Below are 18,817 nucleotides of genomic sequence, written 5' to 3' on the forward strand. Positions count from 1 at the left end.
AACACAATTATCTGGGAATTTAAAATACACAAGATTTTTCCAGCATTCAATGTATAGTGGCATAAAACTTTATCCATGCTAGTATTCGAAACTGCATTAAGTTCTAAATGAAAGTGATATTCTTCGACGTTAGTGAGATATTAAACCCAGACTTCATTGTAGTCAAATTACTTGAAGATAGAAAGGCGGTTAATGATAAACAAAATCAAAAGCATTTGTGACATATAATATTCTTTCTTATTTGGGGACACATAAATATAGAACTGCCTTCTTTTTATACAATCTCAGTAAAATATCTTCACATTCTTGCTTTCAGTCAACACTGCATTAGCCATCTTACCTACCCTAGAAAATATGGCTGCTGAAGCAATTATAAGAGGGGACGTGGACAGAGTCACCAGTGTGAGTTTCCAGCCCTTCACCAAACCGATTGCCAGGCCAACAGAAAAAGTAGACATGTTTTGAAACAACAGAGCAATCTTGTCTCCAATACCATCATTGATTTTGTTGATGTCCCTGAAGCAAGAAAATACATGAAATTAAGTCATTTGTACATCACATATAAGAACAAAGTTGATAAACTGCATATCCATCCTCTTACTCAGTCATGCGCGTATTAAGTTCACCGATGTCACAACTATCAAACCAGCTGATGTCCTGACCCAAAACTGAATGGAAAAACTGTTTTCGAATTCTCTTGGTCTGTCGTGCTGCAGTCATGACCCAAAACGAAATCTGTATGTAGCCAAAAATCAAGGCAGTAACTCCTATTCCAACATAATACAAGGTTAACCTGAAAAAAAGATTATTGGAAATTTTAGTGAGACTGAAGTACACCTTTTTTTCCTTTGTTACCAAAAAATGAAATTTGTCATATTTGATTAAGAGAGTTTGTGCTAAAGCACATAATTAAAAATAAACCACCACCAGAAAGGCTGAGTATGTTGATAGAGGAATCTAGGTTACCCTCGTATGACACTCAGAATATACCTCTCTTATTCAGCAATATGTGAACCGTGAACTTCCTGATGTGCAAGCTGGTTTTAGAAAAGGCAGAGGAACCAGAGATCAAATTGCTAACATCCGCTGGATCATGGAAATAGCAAGAGAGTTCCAGAAAAGCATCTATTTCTGCTTTATTGACTATGCCAAAGCCTTTGACTGTGTGGATCACAATAAACTGTGGAAAATTCTGAAAGAGATGGGAATACCAGACCACCTGATCTGCCTCTTGAGAAATCTGTATGCAGGTCAGAAAGCAACAGTTAGAACTGGACATGGAACAACAGACTGGTTCCAAATACGAAAAGGAGTTTGTCAAGGCTGTATATTGTCACCTGTTTATTTAACTTATATGCAGAGTACATCATGAGAAATGCTGGACTGGACGAAACACAAGCTGGAATCAAGATTGCTGGGAGAAATATCAATAACCTCAGATATGCAGATGATACCACCCTTATGGCAGAAAGTGAAGAGGAACTCAAAAGCCTCTTGATGAAAGTGAAAGTGGAGAGTGAACAAGTTGGCTTAAAGCTCAACATTCAGAAAACGAAGATCATGGCATCTGGTCCCATCACTTCATGGGAAATAGATGGGGAAACAGTGGAAACACTGTCAGACTTTATTTTTCTGGGCTCCAAAATCACTGCAGATGGTGATTGCAGACATGAAATTAAAAGACGCTTACTCCTTGGAAGGAAAGTTATGACCAACCTAGATAGCATATTCAAAAGCAGAGACATTACTTTGCCAACAAAGGTCCGTCTAGTCAAGGCTATGGTTTTTCCTGTGGTCATGTATGGATTTGAGAGTTGGACAGTGAAGAAAGCTGAGCGCTGAAGAATTGATGCTTTTGAACTGTGGTGTTGGAGAAGACTCTTGAGAGTCCCGTGGACTGCAAGGAGATCCAACCAGTCCATTCTGAAGGAGATCAGCCCTGGGATTTCTTTGGAAGGAATGATGCTAAAGCTGAAACTCCAGTACTTTGGCCACCTCATGTGAAGAGTTGACTCATTGGAAAAGACTCTGATGCTGGGAGGGATTGCGGGCAGGAGGAGAAGGGGACGCCAGAGGATGAGATGGCTGGATGACATCACTGACTCGATGGACATGAGTCTGAGTGAACTCCAGGAGTTGGTGATGGACAGGGAGGCCTGGCGTGCTGGGATTTGTGGTGTCGCAAAGAGTCGGACATGACTGAGCAACTGACCTGATCTGATCTGATCTGATGTTATTAGCATAGCTTGGTATTTCAAAATACGTTTGTTAGTTATAGTTTCTTTCTATATTTTTAATACTTTCATTTGAAAGTGCTACATTGACATAATTATTTTAGTTGTATATGGAAAACATACAAAAAGGGAGAGTAAAGAAATGATAGTAGTCAAAAGTATTTTATAAAATGCTTTAAATATATATTTTAAATGCTTTAAATATATATATATATAATACACCATTAAATCCAAAATTATCCAACTTAAATAATTTACCCTGAGGAAATATGTACAAAGATTAATCTAGATGAATGTTTATTGTAGCATTAATACATAAAATTGTAAACATTCTAAATATCTAACAGTGGTAGACCAGATAAGAAATGTATTCATTTCATGCCAAAATCTATGGGACACAGCAAGTTCAGTACTAAGGAGAAGTTCACAGCAGGCCTATAAATAAGAAAAATCTCAAATAAATAATCTAACTTAACACCTCATGGAACTAGAAAAAGAAAAAGAAGTGAAGCCTGAAGACAGTGGCAAGCAGAAATAAATGAAATAGAGACTAAAAACAACAGAAAATATGAATGAAACTAAAAGCTGGTTCTTTGAAAAGATAAAATTGACAGAACTTTGGCTGAACTTACTAAGAAAAAAGAAAAGGCTTAGATAAAATCAGAAACAAAAGAGGAGAAATTACAACAGATACCAAAGAAATACAAAGGATTATAAGAGAATATAATGAACAGTTATTTGCCAACAAGTTGGACAACCTAGAAGAAATAGATCGGTTCTTGGAATCAGACAAGCTTTCAAATAAACAGATGGGATGACTTCAAACCAAAAAGTTTTGCACAACAAAGGAAATTATCAACAAAATAGAAAGACAATCTACGGAATGGGAGAAGATATTTACAAGTCATATATCTAATATTATATATATATATCAGGAGATGCAGGTTCAATCCCTGGGTTGGGAAGATCTCTGGAGAAGGAGACAGCAACCCATTCCAATATTCTTGCCTGGGAAATCCCAAGGACAGAGGAGCCTGGCAGACTACAGTCCATGGAGTCCTAAAAGAGTTGGACAGGACTTAGGGACTAACAAAAAGGTGAGTCAGGAGAGTTAGTGAAGATAAAAAGAGTGATTAAGAAAATTTCCTTTGAGGAAATGATATAATGGCTGGGATCCAAGATATATAAAAATTAATGAAAATCAACAAGGAAAAAACAGACAATCTAAATAAAAAATGGGCTGAGGATCGGGAGAGACATTTTTCCAAAGAAAGCATACAGATGGCCAAGAGACACATGAAAATATGTTGAATATCACTTATCATCAGGGAAATGCAAATCAAAACCACAATGAGATATCACTTCACATCTGTTAAAATGGCTATTATCACAAAAACAGGAAATAACAAGTGTTGGTGGGGATGTGAAGTGAAGGGAATCCTTGTGCACTGTTGCTGGGAATTTAAATTGGTGAAGCCACTATGGAAAACAGTATGGAGATTCCTCAAAAAATTAAGAATAGAACTATCATATAATCCAGATATTCCACTCTGGGTATTTATCTGAAAAATATAAAACCAATAATTTGAAAAGACATACGCTCCTCTACATTCATCACAGTATTATTTGCAATAGCCAAGATATGAAAACAACCTCAGTGCCACTGATGGATCAATGGCTATATATATATATATATATATATATCAGGAGGTGCAGGTTCAATCCCTGGGTCAGGAAGATCCCTGAAGAAGGAAATGGCAACCCATTTCAATATTCTTGCTTGGGAAATCCCAAGGACAGAGGAGCCTGGCAGATTACAGGAGAGTTAGTGAAGATAAAAAGAATGATTAAGAAAATTTCCTTTGAGGAAATGATATAATGGCTGGGATTCAAAAGAAGAAATGGAACCAGCCATGAAAAAGCAAGAAAAGCATTGCAGGAACAGAGAAGAGCAAGTAATACAATCAGAGGCAGGAAAGAGCTTACCATATTCCCAGAACAAAAACAGTCCAAAGTGGTATGAAATTGTAAGGCTGGAGAATTTGGCAAGTCATAGGGCTCTTAGCTATGGTGCACTGCACAAGTTTTATTCCAAGAGATAAGAAGACCATTTAAACATACAATGTCCTTCTCTATTCAACTTTTAAAGATTACTCTGGATCCACTCTGGAGAATGGATGAAGGCAACAACGAAAGAAAAAAAAAAAAAAGACAGTTTAGATAGGAGGCAATTGCAATGGTCACAGTAAGAAAGATGGAGGCTTGGATGTAGACGGTGGAAGCTGTTTGCAAAGAGGTAGACATATTCTAGTTATATTTTGGAAATACAACAACAAACAAGAATTGCCAATGTACTGGATGTGAGGAAAGCAGGAAGGGAAGAAAGGAAGCATAACTGCTTAGATTTTGTCCTGAGCAACTGAATGAATGGGGTGCCATTTACAGATGTGGGCAGGTGACAGAGGAACAGATTTGCAGGAGATATCAAGTGTTTTGATTTAGACATAAGTCTGACATGCCTATTAAACATCAAAGTGGATACCAAATAACAAGTTGAAAATGAGAAGCTGAAGTGCTGGAGATGGGTATTGGCTGGAGATGAAAATTTGAGTCAACAGCTGATAGGTGGCAATTAAAGTACTGGCTGAGATCATCCACAGAGACAGAGAATAAAGTGTAGATATCAATAAAAAAAAGAGAATAAGACCAAGGACTGAGCTCCAGTACTCTCCAAACATGGTAGAGTTTAAGAAGAAGACAAAGAACCAGTAAAGAAAGCTTGAGAAGTGGCCAGTGAGGTAATTGGAAAGCCAAGATAGTAAAGTACCAAGAAAAGCACAAAGAAATGTACACTTGAGTCTCATTATTCCCAGATTCTCTGTTGGCAAATGTGCCTGTTAATAAAATTTACTTGTAACCCAAAATCAGTTATTGCTGTTTTCATTGTTATTTATGGACATGTGCAGAGTGGCAAAAATTTTGAGTCACCCAACATAGATAGATGTTCCCAGCTGAGGCTGAACAAGGCAACATTCTGCTTTTCTGTTTTAGCTCTCATTTTTTTTTGTTGTTGTTGTTCAGTCACTAACTTGTGTCTGACTCTTTGCGACTCCATGCACTGCTGCACACCAGGCTTCCCTGTCCTTCAATGTCATTTTTGTGATCTAGGTAGTGGTAAATTGTTCTCATTTTTGTGTTTTTTGCTGATGATTTCACTGTTTAAAATAACTCTCAAGAAGCAAGTTGAAGTCCTGTCTAGCGTTCCTAAGTGCAGGAAGCTGTGAAGTGCCCTATGGCACATGAAAATACCTGTGAAAGGCAAGTGTCATTCAGACATGAGTTACAGTGCTGTTGACCACGAGTTCAATATTAATTGATTAATGAAAATGTTGTGACTGGAGGTTCACAGAAACCTAGAAGTAATGGTTCAGTATTGGCATTTCAGTGTTCATGATGACTTTAATAGAAGATAATTATTACAATAACGAGAACTGACTGTTTTCTAATAGAAGGGACTGCTCAAGGACACCACAGAATGCTATAGGTTTAATAGAAATCTTATTGAACTCTTTATAATGTTGTGGGGAAAATGTTTGCAATATTGTAAGAGGAAAATGGGTAAGAAAACCAAATGCAAAGAAGAAATGGAAGACTTATACACTGAAAACTATAAAACACTGTTGGGAGAAATTAAAGATCTGAATAAATGGATTGGAGGACTCAGTGTTGATAAGATGATGAGCTCCCCAGATTGATCTATAGATTCAATCAACCCCTGTCAAAAATCTCAGCAGGCTTTTTGGCAGATTTTGAAAGATAACCCCAAAATAGATGTAGAAATGTATGTAGAGATGAGATGTCTAAAGAGAACAAAGTTGGAGGATTTTCATTACCTGATTTTTAAAAATTTATTTATTTAAACTCTAAATCTACAGTATTCAAGGCAGTGTGATACCAACATATGCTGTACTTAGTCGCTTGGTCGTGTCCAATTCTTTGCAACCCCATGGACTGCAGCCAGCCAGGCTCCTCTGTCCATGAAATTCTCCAGGCAAGAATACTGGAGTGTGTTGCCATGCCTTCCTCCAGGGGATCTCCCCAACCCAGGGATTGAACCCAGGTCTTCTGCACTGCAGGGGATTCTTTACTGTCTGAGCCACAAGGGAAGCCCAACAGTAGTATAAGGATAACCATATCAATAACTGCAACAAAAATGAGAGGACAGAAGCCCTTGTATTTGTGGGCATTTGATTTTTAGCAAAAGTGCCAAGGTAATTCAATGTGGAAAAAACGTTTTTTTAAGAAATAGTCTTGGGACAAATGAATAGCCACATGCAAAAAAGAAGTTAGACCCTTACCTCACAATAGTCACAAAAATAAACTCAAAATGGATCAAAAACCTAAGGATGAGCTAAAATGTTGAAATTTCTAGAAGAAAATATAGAAGAGAATTTTCATGATCCTATGCAAAGAATTCCTAAGTCCAAAAGGGAAATTCATAAACAAAAAACTTGATAAACTATACCTAATCAAAATTTAAAACTTTTCTGCCTCAAAAGGAGTCTTTAAGAAAATGAGAAAAGGAGCCACACACTAGGAGAAAATATATGCCAGTCATATATCTGACAAAGAACTCATATCTAGAATTTATAAAGAACTGTTACAATTCAATATTTAAGACAAACACAACAACCTATGCAAAATATTTGAATATGTATTTTACCAAAGAAATACATGAATGCTTAAAAAGTAAATTAAAAAATGCTCGTTATTAGTCACTAGGGAGATGCAAATTAAAGTCACAATACCATACCACTTCATACCTACAAAGTAGCTGTAATAAAAAAGACAATAACAAGTGTTGGTGAAGTTGTGGAGAAACTGAAACACACGTTGTTGGTGGGAAAGTAAAATGGTGTATCCACTTTGGAAAACAGTTTGGCAGTTTCTTAAAAAGTTGAAGGTGAACTTATCATATGACCCAGCAATTCCACTCCTAGGTATCTACCCAAGAGAAATAAAAACATATGTCCACACAGAAACTTACATATTAATGTTCATAGAAACATTATTTTTAAATTGCACACACTAAAAAGAAAAATGGAAACAGTCCTAAAGTCCATCATCTGGTGAACAGACAAACAAAATGTGATATAACCTTACTGTGGATTACTACTAAGCAATGAAAAGAAATAAACTACTAAACACATTATAATATGGATGAACCTCAAAAACATTACATTTAATAAAAGAGGTAGGTGGGAAATCCTATATACTGTATGTTTCTAAGCACATGCAATGTCTGAATTATGCAACTCTTTAAAGATAGCAGAGAAGTATTTGCTTGGGGCTAGAAGGCAATGGCACCCCACTCCAGTACTCTTGCCTGGAAAAATCCCATGGACGGAGGAGCCTGGTAGGCTGCAGTCCATGGGGTCGCTGAGGGTCGGACACGACTGAGCGACTTCACTTTCAATTTTCACTTTCATGTACTGGAGAAGGAAATGGCAACCCACTCTAGTGTTCTTGCCTGGAGAATCCCAGGGACGGGGGAGCCTGGTGGGCTGCCGTCTATGGGGTCGCACAGAGTCGGACACGACTGAAGCGACTTAGCAGCAGCAGCAGCAGCAGGGGTGGAAATGGGAACTGATTACAAAGGAGGAATCTTATTTTCAGAACAATTATCTAATTAGTAAGACAAAGGCATAGACAACATTAAAACATTAAAATTACATAAAGCTATGAGTGATTGTCTTTGTAAAATGACTGAGGTAAAATAAAAGTCTTCAGTTCCTGATTATTACAGAGGTAAGAGGCACAACCTTATCCCTACCAAGAGTTCTATAAAAAACTGTTTCCCAGATAGCTGTTCATCAAAACATTAGTTCAGCAGGATGTTTAGTTTCCATAGTTAAAGAGGTTTGGAAAACTTGGGTTAAACTGAGCCTTAACTATGCTTATCTGTCCAAAGTGTCCAACAAGGGTGTCATATACAGTGTTTTCTAATTATATATCTCAAATATTTCCAAACTGATAACACTAGTTTGAGAAACAATACCATAACAAATACTACATTATAAATGTTAGGAATATTTCCTCATAAATTATGTAATCGCTTAATAACTGTGCATAGACTACATAGACATATCTTACTCTAGCCCTTTTATTATCTGTTTTTTAAATAGATGTCCCTAATTTTAAAGGTTCCAAACTTTTTTTGTAAGAAACTCATACTTCATGATTGTAACATCAGAGCCCTGTTCTAATACTGTTCAGTTCAGTTCAGTTCAGTCGCTCAGTCGTGTCCGACACTTTGCGATCCCATGAATCGCAGCACGACAGGCCTCCCTGTCCATCACAAACTCCTGGAGTTCACTGAGACTCAAGTCCATCGAGTCAGTGATGCCATCCAGCCATCTCATCCTCTGGCCTTCAGTCCTCCCGCCTTCAATCCCTCCCAGCATCAGAGTCTTTTCCAATGAGTCAGCTCTTCGCATGAGGTGGCCAAACTACTGGAGTTTCAGCTTCAGCATCATTCCCTCCAAAGAAATCCCAGGGCTGATCTCCTTCAGGATGGACTGGTTGAATTTCCTTGCAGTCCAAGGGACTCTCAAGAGTCTTCTCCAACACCACAGTTCAAAAGCATCAATTCTTTGGTGCTCAGCCTTCTTCACAGTCCAACTCTCACATCCATACATGACCACAGGAAAAACCATAGCCTTGACTAGACAGACCTTTGTTGGCAAAGTAATGTCTCTGCTTTTGAATATGCTATCTAGGTTGGTCATAACTTTCCTTCCAAGGAGTAAGCATCTTTTAATTCATGGCTGCAATCACCATCTGCAGTGATTTTGGAGCCCCCCAAAATAAAGTCTGACACTGTTTCCACTGTTTCCCCATCTATTTCCCATGCAGTGAGTAGAAGGAAGTTCCTGGATCTTAATTAGGAATTTTCAAAAGATCCAATACCAATAAATTTTATGAAAAAATTGCTAAAAAAATTGGAAATGTTCCCTCAAAGAAAGCTGAGACTGCAGCAAAGCAAAACTTGAGGCAGTACTATTCACATTTAGTTGCAGAACAGAACAGCCCAACTGAATGTTCCGTGATGAAGAAAATGTTCCAAATTGATGCTGTACAATATGGCAGCCAGCCTTATATGACTTGTGAGCACTTGGCATGTGACTGAGGATGAGGAACTGATTTTTAAATTTTATTTAATTTAAATTAATTGAAGATTATGAAGCCACAGTCACATGAGGTTGTGGCTAACAGTGAGGAAGATCAAGAATTATGGCCTAGAGAGTACAATTGCAATGTCCTTAGGGTTGTGTTAACATGGAGGCTTCACTTCTGGGGGAAAAGAATAAGAGATCCCCTAGGTCTGATAAGGGCTTCCCTGGTAGCTCAGATGGTAAAGAATCTGCCTGCAATGTAGGAGACCCAGGCTTGATCTCTGGGTCAGGAAGATCCCTTGGAGAAGGGAATGGCAACACACTCCAGTATTCTTGTGTGGAGAATCCTGTGGACAGAGGAGCCTGGTAAGCTACAGTCATGCAAAGAGTCCAACACGACTGTGCAATTAACACTTTTACTTTCACTTTAGGTCTGATAAGACAGTTTTAGTGAGACACTACTGAAATCCAGTGAACATACCCAGTAAGTTTGCATTTCTCTAACAAACTCAACACATGCAACAGAGGAAAGCATATTGCTTAAGACACAAGCCTACAAAAACAAAATGTCGTTATAAATTATCTATTTCAGAATTTACAATTTTTAATCTGAATACAATTTTATTATAAATAGTCTGAGACTAGAGATCTCTTCAAGAAAATTAGAGATACCAAGGGAATAGTTCATGCAAAGATGGGCTCAATAAAGGACAGAAATGGTATGGACCTAACAGAAGCAGAAGATATTAAGAAGAGGTGGCAAGAATACACAGAAGAACTGTACAAAAAAGATCTTCATGACCCAGATAATCACGATGGTGTGATCACTCACCTAGAGCCAGACATCCTGGAATGTGAAGTCAAGTGGGCCTTAGGAAACATCACTACGAACAAAGCTAGTGGAGGTGATGGAATTCCAGTTGAGCCATTTCAAATCCTAAAAGATGATGCTGTGAAAGTGCGGCACTAAGTATGCCAGCAAATTTGGAAAACTCAGCAGTGGCCACAGGACAGGAAAAGGTCAGTTTTCATTCCAATCCCAAAGAAAGGCAATTCTAAAGAAAGCTCAAACTACCACACAATTGCACTCATCTCACATGCTAGTAAAGTAATGCTCAAAATTCTCCAAGTCAGGCTTCAGCAATACGTGAACAATGAACTCCCAGATGTTCTAGCTGGTTTTAGAAAAGGCAGAGGAACCAGAGATCAAATTGCCAACATCCGCTGAATCATGGAAAAAGCAAGAGAGTTCCAGAAAAACATCTATTTCTGCTTTATTGACTATGCCAAAGCCTTTGACTATGTGGATCAAAATAAACCGGAAAATTCTTAAAGAGATGAGAATACCAGATCACCTAACCTGCCTCCTGAGAAATCTACATTCAGGTCAGGAAGCAACAGTTAGAACTGGACATGGAACAACAGACTGGTTCCAAATTAAGAAAGGAGTATGTCAAGGCTGTATATTCTCACCCTGCTTATTTAATTTATATGCAGAGTACATCATGAGAAATGCTGGACTGGATGAAGCACAAGCTGGAATCAAGATTGCTGGAAGAAATATCAATAACCTCAGATATGCAAATAACACCACCCTTATGGCAGAAAGTGAAGAAGAACTAAAGAGCCTCTTGATGAACGTGAAAGAGGAGAGTGAAAAAGTTGGCTTAAAGCTCAACGTTCAGAAAACTAAGATCATGGCATCCGGTCTCATCACTTCATGGCAAATAGATGGGGAAACATTGGCTGACTTTATTTTTTTGGGCTCCAAAATCACTGTAGATGATGACTGCAGCCATGAAATTAAAAGACGCTTACTCCTTGGAAGGAAAGTTATGACCAACCTAGATAGCATATTAAAAAGCAGGGACATTATTTGCCAACAAAGGTCCATCTAGTCAAGACTATGGTTTTTCAGCAGTCATGTATGGATGTGAGAGTTGGACTATAAAGAAAGCTGAGCATCAAAGAATTGATGCTTTTGAACTGTGGTGTTGGAGAAGACTCTTGAGAGTCCCTTGGACTGCAAGGAGATCCAACCAGTCCATCCTAAAGGAGATCAGTCCTGAGTGTTCATTGGAAGGACTGATGCTGAAGCTGAAACTCCAATCCTTTGGCCACCTCATGCGAAGAACTGACTTATTTGAAAAGACCCTGATCCTGGAAAATTTGAGGGCAGGAGTAGAAGGGGACAACAGAGGATGAGATGGCTGGATGGCAATACCGACTCAATGAACATGAGTTTGAATAAACTCCAGGAGTGGTGATGGACAGGGAGGCCTGGCGTGCTGTGGTTCATGGGGTTGCAAAGAGTTAGACATGACTGAGCGACAGAACTGAACTAAAACTGATAATAGTCTGCATAGTTCGTTTACAAAATTCATCTGAATAAAACTTTACTATTCTTTATTTTTTTTATATAACTATTTGTTGCACACATATTTTTGGCTTTTAAAGTTTACTGAGGTGGCACTTTTTCTGTAAGTTTTGTAAGAAAAACAACTTGAAGAAAAGGAAAAATTAGTCATTTAACCTCTAGGATATGTACCTTCAGTTCTAGGAAAGAAAGCTGATATAAAAATGCAAATTCCAATACATTTCTATTATGACAATTTTGTCAAAACTGAAAGCATATGAAGCTATACACCTTTCAAGTAGGAGAAAAAATAATATGTAAATTATGTTTTATATATCTAGTTAAAGAAGAGGACATGTTTACTTTACTTATTTATATGTAATATTAATAATCAGATAGACATTTCAGTTTTTTCCATACAAAGCAGCATGCAATGAATATAATATTAACATTTCATTTGTACTCACACAATCATATCTTCATTCACCTTCTCTTGAGACTGAGTACAGTTCCGATAATTTGCTGTAAAAAAGGTTTTTAAATTATAAAGGATATTAATCAATTTATAATTGGCCATGATGTGTTTTATATATATATTATATAGTCCTCCAAACAAAACATAATGCCTTCTCAAGAAAATGGACTTAACATAATGTCTTCTTAAGAAGATGGACTTAACACGATAGCTAATGATCATCTTTATTTCCTATTCTTCAACCTAAAATTTGAAATTATTATCTCTTGTCACAAGAAGTACACATGCAACATGAAAAATTACGAGGAAATATTAGCCATGTAGCTCATACCTGGAAAGAATTCTTTAGGGTATCTCTGATTTCAGCATGTAAGTAATAGTAACAGAATTTCCTTTCCTTTGAGATTATGCATTTAGAATTCAGTTTGAAATACCCCAGGAAACAATTTAGAAAGTCCAGGAAAAGCAAGAATACAAATGAAAGTTGTAGTAGTTATGGGAAAAATTTAAAAGAAGCTCATTGAAATTTGTTGGATACAAGAATGGCAACATCATAAAGTAGTATTTAAATAATCCTTGGTTTACCTGTTTCCATGTAAAATTTCTATATATATTCTAAAAAACCTACATCACATGTTAATTGGTATACCAAGGTTGTAATTTCACCAATAGCACAAAACAGAGGTTGATATCAACTATCATAATTTTCTTTCTTAAAGGGCCATAATGTGTGTGTTTGTGTTAGCCGCTTAGTCATATCCGACTCATGGACTGTAGCCCACCAGACTCTGTCCATGGGATTCTCCAGGCAGGAATGCTGCAGTGGGTTGTCATTTCCTTCCCTGATCATAATAAACATTTGTAATAAATCAACAGACATCATGCTCTTCATTTCTTACATAAACACAATAACATCCTATATGATGATGTATATGATCTTTATGTGCATTTTTCCTTTATTCCATTTTTGGAACTGATAGGAAACATTTTTAAAGCAGCTTATCACAAATATCAAAGTTGACATAGAAATGTTAAACCTCAGTACAAAGTTTTAAGGAAATTTAACTGAATTAACAAAGAGGTGGGTGGGGGGTTCAGGATGGGGAACACATGTACACCCGTGGTGGATTCATGTTGATGTATGGCAAAACCAATACAATATTGTAAAGTAATTAGCCTCCAATTAAAATAAATTTATATTAAAAAAAAAGAGGTCATGGGATGTAAGGAGTTTGTGGAGAAAGGGAACTCTGCATGTGGCAATAATTCACAAGCTCCTCCTCAGAAGCACTTGTTTAGACAGAACAAGGTCTCTTATTGAAGCAGAGAGGAGTCTTGTGAAAAATGGGGCCAATTTCTTAATTTGGTTTTTTGGAGACTTTGTGAAGAAAACTATTTCTGCATTCTGAATGAGAAATGCCTCTGAAGTCAGCTCTCTTCCCACAATATATCTTTTGGGAAAAAAATAGAATATATATTATTTCTAAAAATCATACCTAGAATCACATAAAAATGGTATAATTTCATTTTGGAGACTACATTAATAGAGGTAAAATGTGCAAAAGTTCAGTGCTGGAATAAAAATGGGCCTCTGATCAATGATAGTTATTATTTATATCATTAATTGTAGGAGCAAAAAATCCTCCTCTGTTTTCCTTCAGAAAACCAATGTTAGAAGGCTGAAGATATACTCCTTAATATTTCCACTTCTTTTTAATAATGTGTTATACCAATAATAGGATGTGTGCTTAGTCGCTCAGTCATGTCCAACTCTTTGTGATCCCACGGACTGTAGCCAACAAGGCTCCTCTGTCCATGGGATTTTCCAGGCAAGAATACTGGAGTGGTTGCCATTTCCTCCTCCAGGGGGTCTTTCCGACCCAGGAATCGAAACTGCATCTCCTGTATCTCCTAAATTGGCAGGCAGATTCTTTACTACTGAGCCACCTGGGAATCCCTATAGAAATAAAACCCATTATTTACCTAAATATTTCTCAACCTCTTTGTGTATTCATTACATTTGAAAAAACACACAATGAAAACCTGAATAACACAGCTCAAACAAAAACAAAATTAAAATTCAGCAATATCAGTCAGATACTCATGACTACAGGTTCGATCCCTGAGTTGGGAAGATCCCCTGGAGAAGGGAATGGCTACCCACTCCAGTATTCTGGCCTGGAGAATTCCATGGACTGTATACTCCGTGGGTTCACAAAGAGTCAAACAGGACTGAGTGACTTTCACTTTCATGCATGACTACCCTATCTAAAGTTAACAAAGTAATCATATACAGAGCAGATCTAAGACTGAAGCAACTTAGCACATATGCATGCAACTGAAGGAGTACTTGCAAAGAGATTGCTTTAAGTTGCTAAGTTTGTCCTTATTCCTTCCCTTTTTCCCCCTCCTTCCTTCCCTTTCTTCACTCACTCATTCAGAGACAGAGACAGGTAGACATAACTGGGAATCAACAAACATATATTCAATGAATTGGGAGTTCCATTTGTTTACCAAGTGAAATGACATCTTTAGACTCTATCATTAAAATATCAAAAAAATTAATAACTGTGTAGACAGGATGTCATCACATGGAAGGAAATAGAGATGGAAACTATGAATTTATTCCACTTGAACAAAACTGGGGCATTTAAAAAATTAAACTTTGGGTGGAAAATAAGATGGTATAAATTAATATTTAAAGTCAAATAGGGAACAGAGGGTCCGCAGTCTGGCAACTTACCTTACAGATTTGGGACTTATGATTTCCCCTAATCATGTGAGCTATCTTTTTTTTTTTTTAATAAATGTCTCTCTTTTTCTCTACATAAACACACACACACATACACACATTCTATTGGTTCTGTTTCTTTGAAGAAGGCTGACAAATATGGATTTTGGTTCTTCAGTCCCTGGCAACACAGAAGAATAAATATTACATAGTTTGACAAGAGAATAATCTGTATTATGAGTTTGTCTGCTTTCCTTAATACTTTTGAGTCTGTAGCAACATAGAAAAGTAAATATTGTACTCACTTGTGTTGGTTTTGACTAGACATCCACTTATAAGGTTGTCACTCATTTCTCCTAATATCAGTGACATTACAGGAAGACAGGCCCCATTTACTAGTGATGCTAGTAATCCTAGGATCATGAGTGTGATATCCAGTCCATCAGCAAAGCGAAACTGAGGAAAACATATAAAACATGGTAGCATGATACTATTAAAAAAACAGACACCAAAAACCAACCTTTAGCTTTTGCCATTATTTTGGGCGAAATTGGATATTTGTACAGGTATTGTGTTTTTTTTTGTTTTTTTTTAAATCTCTTATTACATCATTTATGGGTTGCTGCTGCTGCTGCTAAGTCGCTTCAGTCGTGTCCGACTCTGTGCGACCCCATAGACGGCAGCCCACCAAGCTCCTCCATCCCTGGGATTCTCCAGGCAAGAACACTGGAGTGGGTTGCCATTTCCTTCTCCAGTGCATGAAAGTGAAAAGTGAAAGTGAAGTCACTCAGTTGTGTCCGACTCTTCGCGACCCCGTGGACTGTAGCCTACCAGGCTTCTCCGTCCATGGGATTTTGTTACTTACATATATTTTTCCTGTTGGAAATAATAGTTTGGTAAATTATTTTCTTAAAATCCCCCGAACACAAAAATAAATTATGTTTGTATGAGACAAACACAATTATTCTATATTCTCCTGACAATTCCCTAAAATTTTCTGATACATAGACACACTTTCTAACTAATTTTACTTACTATTTCAAAAGGTCCAACAACTTGCTTTCTTACTTTAGGCAGTTCTTGCAGTTTTCTGGAAAACAAATGTTTAAAATGGAAAGATTACAATGTGAATATAATTTGTAGAATTTTCTAATTAAAACTGTGTTGAAGTATCAAATTTTACACTTGGTAACAAGTTTATATCAACACTGAGATTTTAAAATCAAACGATGATATACAGTACAAAGGAAAGGTTTTTAGTATAATCACTGGGAAAGTAATTTATCACTGGCTGTCTCTGCGTTATTAGTTAGGTAACAACTGAAAGACACATATCTGAAGTAGAATTTTTTTTTATAGTGAAAAAATACATATAACATAGGACTTACCATCTCAACTATTTGTAAGAATATAATGGTATTAAGTACAATCATACTGCTGTGCTTCTATCACCATCAACCACTCACAGAACTCTCATCTTGGCCAAAAGAAACTCAATCCCCAATAAATAACTCCTCCCGTATAGCCATTGCCAATCGCCATTGTACTTTCTTTTTCCAGGAATCTGACTACTTTAATAACTTCATTTTGGTGGAATAATACAGTATTTTATTGTTTTCTGAAGGGTTTATCTCACTTAACAAAATGTCTTCAAGGTTAACCCATGTTGTAGTACTTGTCAGAATTTTCCTCCGTTTTAAGTCTGAATACTGTTCCACTGCGTATTACCTCACATTCTGTTCATCCATTTACCGGCAGTGAACACTTGGGTTGCTTCTACTTTTTGGCTATTGTGAATAATACTGCTATGAATATAGGTGTAAAAAATCTCTCCAAGTCCTTGCTTTCAATTCTTTTGGGTATCCAACCAAGAGTAGAACTTCTAGATCATGTGGTAATTCTTTTAATTTCTTGAGGAATCACCATACTCTTTCCTACATCATTTCATATTCCCATCAACCATGCACAAGTATTCCAATTTCTCTATATCCTCAACAACACTTCTTATTTTCTGCTTTATATTATTATTACTATTTTTAGATAGGAGCCATCCTAATGGGCATGAGATGGTGAATTAGAATTTTTAACCCTTTGTAACAAATTGCTCAAGAGAAACTGTATGCTTTAAATGAAAGAAGTTCTATTAGGTACACATTAAACAAGTGTACTGAGAAATTTGTACCCATTGAAAATTTCATTTCTTAGCTCACTTTCAAGGAGTTTCAGATGAAGAATGTAAGTTTTTGTCCACTGATTTCAGGGAATCTGTAATCTGTCATTAAATACACACACACACACACACACACACACACACACACACACACGACAAGACTCTGAAACATTAAAAGAAGGGCGGCGGGGATCAGATTAAATTTCCTAAAAAAGATTTTACAGAAGGATGAACTCCTGATTCCTTTCTTCAGCTTCATAACATATTGTTCTGGCAGCTTTGATAAATGACAAGTCACTTAATTTTATTCCACCTGAAGTTAATAATTTACTAACATATTGGGCCAGTTTGCTCTGAGATAATTCATAGATGACAAAAATTATTGCTTCAAGATGATAAAGCCCTACAACCCCTTCTCCCAGCTTAAATGTGGACTCTTAAAGCTCTAGATCTAGTGAGCCCTATCTTCTTTTGATAAATTTTGTTTCAGGAATATATAACTAGTGACTAAAGCAAGCTTCTACAGTTTTATAGTTTCTACATTGAAATGTAACTCAATTATTATGGTAAAAATAGAAATAAAATATTTAAAATCATTTCCATTTTACATCTCTAAGTTAATGAATTACAGGTGTAGGAAAATTTTATAACACACATACAAATATACATATAGATACTAACTTATTGAAAAAATAATTAGAATCCAATATTTTCTTTTATTAACTGTACCACATTGAATGAAGGATTCACAAAGAATTAAAAATATTTAAGTATTTTCCCTCTACATGTTGGTAAGAGATAAGAAATTTAGAAGAATAAATATCTGAAATAAATACAAAATCAAAGCCTGTAGCAATTACACTTCCTAAATTTACTATTAATCCAGTTATAACACTATATTAAAGTCCAGCAAAATGCAAACAGCACTGTTATTTTTGGAAAATATTATTGACATTTTGCTACAGTTGAGAAAAGGATAAGATATAACTGAAGTTGCAGAACATGTTTTGTAGAATTTAGGCAAAACATACCCATTTCTCTGATAATTTTTTTGCATTTCTTCAGCTTGTTCAGAATTTGCCATCTTATTTACAACTTAATTCTTCTGAAATAAAATATTAACAAGTATATCATGACAATGTGAACTTTTATCATTTAATTGATATGAAGCATTCTTTACATCCCTAAGGGCTTCTGGAAAAGCATGCTTGCTGCTGAGTTTCACCATGTCCCCCTAACCTTGACACACCAAATGAAGTTTCTGTTACCTAGCTCACCTATTCAGAACTTAGCATGAATTTATAACTTCTTTGCTTCATTCTGGGCTTAGATTTGGAGCTAATAAAATTCTAGAAATAGAATAAAAAGGAGAAAAGACAGATTTCATGAACAATGCATGTTTTCCCAGGATATTGGATTTTATTCCTCCTCTAACACTGATCTTATTGTTACTGATAAAAACCTTTAAATTATCTAGTGCTTAGTTTTCTCTGTAAAAAAAAACAAAAAACAAACAATCACAAAACTGATGCAATAGTTTCTGTTAGCCAGTAATTTGAGGGAGCAGAGTTCTCTAGTTTACTAAATATGAGGAAGTTAGAGCTTCTACTATGTATGAATAAATAGCTCTTAAAAATTAGAATATTAAAAAAACCTCATTATATTAAATATAGTGT

General features: G+C 36.4%; 1 protein-coding gene across 1 annotated transcript in view; it reads right to left on the bottom strand.

Annotated features, from left to right (window-relative positions):
* ABCB5 (ATP binding cassette subfamily B member 5) overlaps window positions 1–18,248 on the bottom strand; it is a 118,101-nt gene extending 99,853 nt beyond the window's left edge. Inside the window, exons 1-6 of the mRNA XM_086397437.1 lie at window positions 18,173–18,248; window positions 16,007–16,061; window positions 15,277–15,427; window positions 12,233–12,287; window positions 602–793; window positions 345–516 (exon numbers count right to left, since the gene is read on the bottom strand). Coding sequence (XP_086253563.1) covers window positions 345–516; window positions 602–793; window positions 12,233–12,287; window positions 15,277–15,427; window positions 16,007–16,061; window positions 18,173–18,225 — 678 coding nt within the window. The 5' untranslated portion in view covers window positions 18,226–18,248. The remainder of the gene's footprint in view (window positions 1–344; window positions 517–601; window positions 794–12,232; window positions 12,288–15,276; window positions 15,428–16,006; window positions 16,062–18,172) is intronic.
* Window positions 18,249–18,817: the final 569 nt, after the last annotated feature.

Source organism: Bos grunniens, chromosome 4 (assembly GCF_055505025.1).
Source record: "Bos grunniens cultivar Pamir isolate PY7600 chromosome 4, Bosgru_T2T1.0, whole genome shotgun sequence".
In the NCBI taxonomy this organism is placed as follows: domain Eukaryota; kingdom Metazoa; phylum Chordata; class Mammalia; order Artiodactyla; family Bovidae; genus Bos; species Bos grunniens.